This window comes from Meles meles, chromosome 15, assembly GCF_922984935.1.
Source record: "Meles meles chromosome 15, mMelMel3.1 paternal haplotype, whole genome shotgun sequence".
In the NCBI taxonomy this organism is placed as follows: domain Eukaryota; kingdom Metazoa; phylum Chordata; class Mammalia; order Carnivora; family Mustelidae; genus Meles; species Meles meles.
This window is the reverse complement of record NC_060080.1, coordinates 30,991,490-30,997,787: the sequence shown is the minus strand read 5'-3', so window position 1 is coordinate 30,997,787 and position 6,298 is coordinate 30,991,490. Positions and strand designations below refer to the sequence as shown.

The 6,298-nt window shown below is 46.8% G+C and overlaps 1 protein-coding gene across 3 annotated transcripts in view; it reads left to right on the top strand.

Moving 5' to 3' along the window:
* Window positions 1-1,939: 1,939 nt before the first annotated feature.
* ATL2 (atlastin GTPase 2) overlaps window positions 1,940-6,298 on the top strand; it is a 58,019-nt gene continuing 53,660 nt past the window's right edge. For 2 of the 3 annotated variants that reach the window (XM_045979192.1, XM_045979191.1), the window contains exon 1: window positions 1,940-2,092. In XM_045979192.1, the coding sequence (XP_045835148.1) occupies window positions 1,975-2,092 (118 nt within the window). In that variant the 5' untranslated portion in view covers window positions 1,940-1,974. The remainder of the gene's footprint in view (window positions 2,093-6,298) is intronic. The other variant, XM_045979193.1, reaches the window with a different exon arrangement.

Genomic DNA, 6,298 nt, shown 5'->3' with positions numbered 1-6,298 from the left:
TAGTGAAAAATGAAGCACGATACATAGGTGAGGCCCAAATAGTAAAAGGCCTTGTCAACTACTCAGAAGGGTTTGGACTTGATCCTGAGCAGAGAAATCACATCAACCGATCTTCATTGAAGAAAACTTAAGGTAGTGGCTGGGTGAAGGACCCACAGGAGAAGGGCCCATGCAATATTACCTCAGTGTAGTGGGAAATGATGGTGCCAAATCAAGAGGGAGGCTGCGAGGATGGAGAGGAGGTGACCTGGACAGAGATTCAGAAGTCAGAACCCACTTAACACAGACTTGTTTGGTGCAGAGGGCAGGAGAGAGGAGGGAAAAGTCTGAAGTAACACTGAGGCTTCACTGCGCTGAGTAACTGAAGAGGGATAGCTGACTGGGGAAAATGAAGAAAGGACTTTTCAACACACACAGATTTGGGGCAACTGTGGGATAATGCTCAATCTCTTGACTATACTTGCATTTGGCTTCTCTATACCCCTTAAAGTTAGGAGCTGTGTGGCCTTGTTCAGGGTACTGTAGTAGCAGCCTAGGAAACAATTAGCGTCTAATAGTGGAAAAGAAAGCAGTTAGGTCAATAGAAGAGGAGGGGTGTAGCCTTAGGTCCCTGGGGGTCCATGATAGGGTGCACTGAGTACTAAGTTAACTGCTAGCTCTCACTGAAACATTATTCTTTGATGGCAAAAATACTCATTTTTGCATCTTCTTGCTGAAGATGATACCTTGCATAAAGCAGATTGTGGGCAACATTAAATAAATGCCACATAGGGAGATTATAAAAGGAAATCCATCATCAAGTCAGGCTTATGGCTGGGAGCTTAGGGGCACTGAACCAGGAGGCAGGGAGTAGCAAGTCCAGGAGGAGCTCCAAATCCCTCTCCATAAAGACAGAAAACAGATGAATAACTAACAGCCCAGTGGAAACCCTGATAAAATGGCATGTGGAAGTTTCTAGGACACCAGTGCTTTTCTAGAGATTACGCAGGAAGAAAGGCCCTGATTTTAAGACTTGTGAGAAGACCTGGACAAGACAGCAGTTTGGACAACTGGACACCTGTCTTTACCAAGAAAAGGACTTTTTAATGCATTGGTGATGTGGTAAAAAAAAATCCAAAAGAAAAGAGACCGCGTTTTGCAGAAGCTTCCACAGGCTGGTATTAATTTTAAAATGTGACTTAACTTTCTACAGGATATCACTGGATTCTCACAAGAAGGTTCATCATAGTAAAGGACCTGCTACAATTCATTATCTGATGACAATGCTTTCTGACTTCTCTCTGCAGGTACTGGGAGCAGGAAGGGGTATGCACAGTCATAAGATAGGTGGAGGGTCTCCTAAGCAGATGGGAACTATTGCAAACAAACCACAGGATGGTCTCCGGAGGGGAAGCAATATTAGGGACTTGGATGAGGAAAGATCAAAAGGAAAAAGCAGAGCAATAGCTTGGGAGAGGGGACAGAGAGGGAGAGGGAGAACAGCTGTGGAGGAGAAGGTGGAGGATAAAAAAGAGAAAGAAAGGCGTGCGAAAGCAACCGCATGTGCAGGGCACGAGTAACGATTACGAAGAAGAGCAGTAAAAAGAATTGGGTTACTGAACGGGGAAGAAGGGACTTGGTTCTCTGGAGATCCCTTCTGCGTTTACACGGACCAGCCCAGCGCTAAGGGGGTGTGGTACTGAGCTCAGAGACGTGTGGAGCGAGGCTATCGCGGTGGGAGCGCCGCCCAATCCCTTCTAGCAGTGGAAGGCCAGGGAAACCTAGCGACTGGCAAGCAGGCGGGCAGGGAGGCTGGCAGGGCGGAGGCGGAGCGAGGGCGCCGATGGGCGGGACGGGGGAGGGCGTGGGGAGGACAAGGAGACGCTGGCTACAGGCGGCGCTAGGACCCGCGGGCGCCCCGCCGGCTCCCGGGAGGTTGATAAAGCGGCGGCGGCGTTTGACGTCAGTGGGGAGTTAATTTTAAATCGGTACAAGATGGCGGAGGGGGACGAGGCAGCGCGGAGGCAGCAGCCGCACCAGGGGCTGCGGCGCCGGCGGGGGACCAGCGACCCAAGCACCGGGGTTAACCACGTCTCGTCCACGACCTTCCTAGGTACGCGCCGGCGGGGCGGAGGCCGCAGGGCCCGGGTGGGGACAAGGTGCGGGCCGCTCGGACCCGCGAGCATCGGCCGCAGGCGGCGGGGTCGTCGGTCCCGGCTGGTTCAGCTCTTCTCCCGCCGCTTCGTCTGACGGCCGCCGGGCCTAGCCCCCACCGCGCCCCGAGCTTCCGCGGCGCACGGCCTGAAAGGGCGGCACTGGGGCCGCGGTTCTCGCTGCTGTCGGGTGAAGGGGCGGCGAGCGCGTCTGCGCCCGGCCCGGCCCCCTGCCCTCCCGCCGCGTGGCTGCCGCCCCGTCCGCCCCGACCTGAGGGGGCGGCCTTGAGCTGGGGCCGCAGACCTGGGGCGCGGGGAGGTCGGTGGCGCCGCGGCTGGGTGTTGGAGAGTTCCTGACGCGGCAGGGCGATCTGTCTCCTGGCGGGCACTCGGTTCTCTGTCCTTCTGTCAGACAGGGAGGCAGGGGTGGCCGGGGCTTTATGAGCCCCACGGAGGAGGAGGACGCGGAGGGCGCGGGGGGAGCAGACACCTCGCTGCCAGGTCGGAAAGCTCTCCAGACACCCTTCCAGGAGGGAACCGCAGTCCGCAGGCCAGGGCTGTGCCCCGGGGCTGGGGTTCTGGGGCTCCTCGGCCTCCAAACCCATTGGCGCGGGTTTCGCGTGGCTAGGATGCAAGTTCAGATTTAGTTGTTAAACTAGGGTTGCGAGCAGTTTGCTAGTCACTTAGACGGTATAGTAAGGACCGATCAGACTCCAAGTGTTTGTGGTGTGAAGTCATCTGATCCTTCGCTCCCCGGTTTTGCGGAATGTGAGCTGCTACTGTACGTGTGCAAGGAGCGCCCCTGCCCTCTCCAAGACGCGTTTGCTTTGGCTGCGGAGTGTTGTGTGTTCCTCTCATAACACCCCTATTTTTAGGAGTTCCGCATTTGATCTTTCGCGCTGGTGTGAACTGAACGCATGTAATCCTGATTGAGAATTTTGGTAGTACTTAAAGGCATAAAGTTTTTCAAAGGCTTATAAATAGTAAAAGCTTACGGTTAGGTAAGTACGGCCATGGAATACGTAAGAGTTTATAAACGACACTAAATGTGAACTTGTGGTCTTCAGATTCCTCTCTTTCCGCAGTCTGATAAAGGTTTTGTGAGATGAAATGTGAAACATTTTGATAAGGTGTTATCCGTGAAGACTAACTTAAGTTAGAAAAGTTTATGTGAAATATATTTCATCATTCATAGTAACCTTTGGATGTGCTGAACATAATGTCAGAGGTGATGACAAACTAGAGTTTTGATACAGCATAAAGAACAGGAAATAAAGCTTATTTTATTACTGCCTGCCAACAAAAGCACTTGACAGAACTGTTTGCGTAGAAACACACACACACACACACCACACAACACCAGAGAAGAGAGGTTTTGCCTTAGATCTCTTCTGGTTGGAATTCTCAAGTAATTAGTTCTGGAATGCTGGTGGATTGATTTAGATCTTTTGGACCCTAGGGGTGTGTGTGTTGTCTGTGTGTTTGCTCTTGCACTTACTTATATATATTTTAATGTAACCATTTTAGATGTAGTTTCAAAGTGGTTTTTGTTTGTTTTTTAAAAGATTTTGTTTATTTGACAGAGAGAGATCGTAGGTAGACAGAGAGGCAGGCAAAGAGAGAAGAAGCAGGCTCCCTGCTCCATCCCAGGACCCTGAGTTCATGACCTGAGCTGAAGGCAGAGGCTTAACCCACTGAGCCACCCAGGCACCCCTCAAAGTGTTTTATGTACTTGCCTTATTCGGAGAAGCATAACTTCATGATTTGGTCATGGTTATGAACATCATTTTTATTTTGTGGTACATTGAGAAGAGATGTGATTCTTAAGAGTTGATAAATAGGGCCCACCATTTATTAAACATTTTGTCTGCTACTCAGATTTTTGTGTTATGTTTTCCCCCCACTCTTGGAGGTAGCCCTTTCCTTGATAACCATACCTATCAAATGACTGCCTAAAACCTTTTCGTTTGCTCTGTAGTCACGCAGTACGGCGTTAAAATCCAATAAAACTTCTTCTTTTTTTTTTTTAAATTTTATTTATTTGAAAGACAGAGATCACAAGTAGGCAGAGAGGCAGGCAGAGAGAGAGGAGGAAGCAAGCTCCCTGCGGAGCAGAGAGCCAGCCCGATGTAGGGCTTGATCCCAGGACCTTGAGATCGTGACCTGAGCCGAAGGCAGAGGCTTAACCCACTGAGCCACCCAGGCGCCCCTCCCAATAAAACTTCTTAAGATTTGTGTTTAGTCAGAGCCAACAGGCTGTGAATGAGTAGGAACTCAGCTATATTTGAGTGTGTATAAGAAACTCTTTGTCTCCCTCTGCTTTCTGAATAAGTAAACTTGAAGAATTGAGTTGGGGTGAGTCAGGTGCCATAGTAGTTTAGTCTTAGGAAGGTGCTTTGTGTCTCTTAAGAGAAATGCTTACTTTCTTTAGGAATGTAGGGTCTTTATAAAGCATTATGTAATCTTGTACTTTAATGGCTTTGTAGGATGATTAAATCTCTTGGAAATTCTTTATTTGGGGAAGAAGGAGCTGTTTTACATACAGTAAAGAGGTATTTATTGTAGGGAAAATAAACGGTGAGTTAAAATGAGATTGATTTAAGTTGGGTGCACTTATTTTGGGATTCGATTTTAGTTTGCCAGTGTGTTTTTTTGTTTTTTTTGTTTTTTTTTAAAGATTTTATTTATTTATTTGACAGAGAGAGATCACAAGTAGGCAGAGAGAGCACAAGTAGGCAGAGAGGCAGGCAGAGAGAGAGGAGGAAGCAGGCTCCCTGCTGAGCAGAGAGCCCGATGCGGGACTCGATCCCAGGACCCTGAGATCATGACCTGAGCCGAAGGCAGCGGCTCAAACCACTGAGCCACCCAGGCGCCCCAGTGTGTTTTAACTTTAGGATAAAGTTTTAAAATATTCATAGATGAAAGTAACTTTCTTGAAATTGTTTAGAAAGTTTTCCAAAATTGTGCTTTTTCCATCTGTCTGATATTAAGCAGTTGTTAAAGAATACCTGTCACCTCATTCCATGCTATAGTTCAAAGCATATTTTTACAGTTTTGATATTTTTAGCAAGATGCATTTTAAAAATTTGTTTATGTTCAGTTGGAAGACCTATTTGACATAGAGTTGTAAGCACAAGCTCCCCAAGATATGTGTTGGCAATCATCCTCCAAGCATATGACCCACCAGTATACATCTGAAGGGTCTCATAACTCAGGTTTTATTAGACAGTAATAAATGATCTTTTCCCAACAATAGCTAGCTCCCTCACGGTCCTGGAAACCTTGCTTCCAAAATTCCTTAGAGACTTAAACTATCCCTAACTCTCTCCCAACTCGAAAGTATGTAATGGGCTATACTCCTCGATTCCCCAGTGCAGCTTTTTCTGCCATGGGTCCTGTCATTGTGATTTTTTTTTTTTTAAATAAAAGATTTTATTTATTTATTTGACAGAGATCACAAGTAGGCAGGGAGGCAGGGGAAAGCAGGCTCCCTGGAATCATGACCTGAGCTGAAGGCAGAGGCTTAACCCACTGAGCCACCCAGGTGCCCCGTGTCCTTATGCTTTAATAAAATTACCATTTTGCACCAAAGATGTTTCAAGAATTCTTTCTTGGGCATCTGGCTTCAAATCCTAACGTTCTTCTCTTTATCACTCACCACCTATCCTATAGAAAGAATGGTTGAGTGCTTTCTTACCACATACATAATTAGAAATGTCTTGGTAAAACTGTTGAATGAGTGATGTCTGAAACCATACTAATGAGAAGCTGGGGCAGTTAATAAGTAAAGCTAGAGCAAGTTACTAAGTGGAGTGGGAAATTTTAAAGTAAGAAGGGAAAAGGTAGATGTTGTAGAAAGAAGAATTCATGAAGTAGAACAATTCTGCTTGTTAAGGACATTGAGAAGTACGGAGTAAGTGCAAAGCCAGGGTAACTATTTTACAAATGATTTTTTAAGTTATTGGTAATCATATCTCTCTGTGTTTAGGTGTACACATATTTGCTAAACTTAGGTATATTTTTATAAAAATGTGTACTTAATTAAGTAGCCACTCTCACTATCTACTGTGGGACAGATGGCTGTAGGTAGTTGGTTTTATGGGCAGATGATACCTATTAGAAGCAACTGTTAAGTCAGAAAAGGCTAACATATATGTACTTTGTTT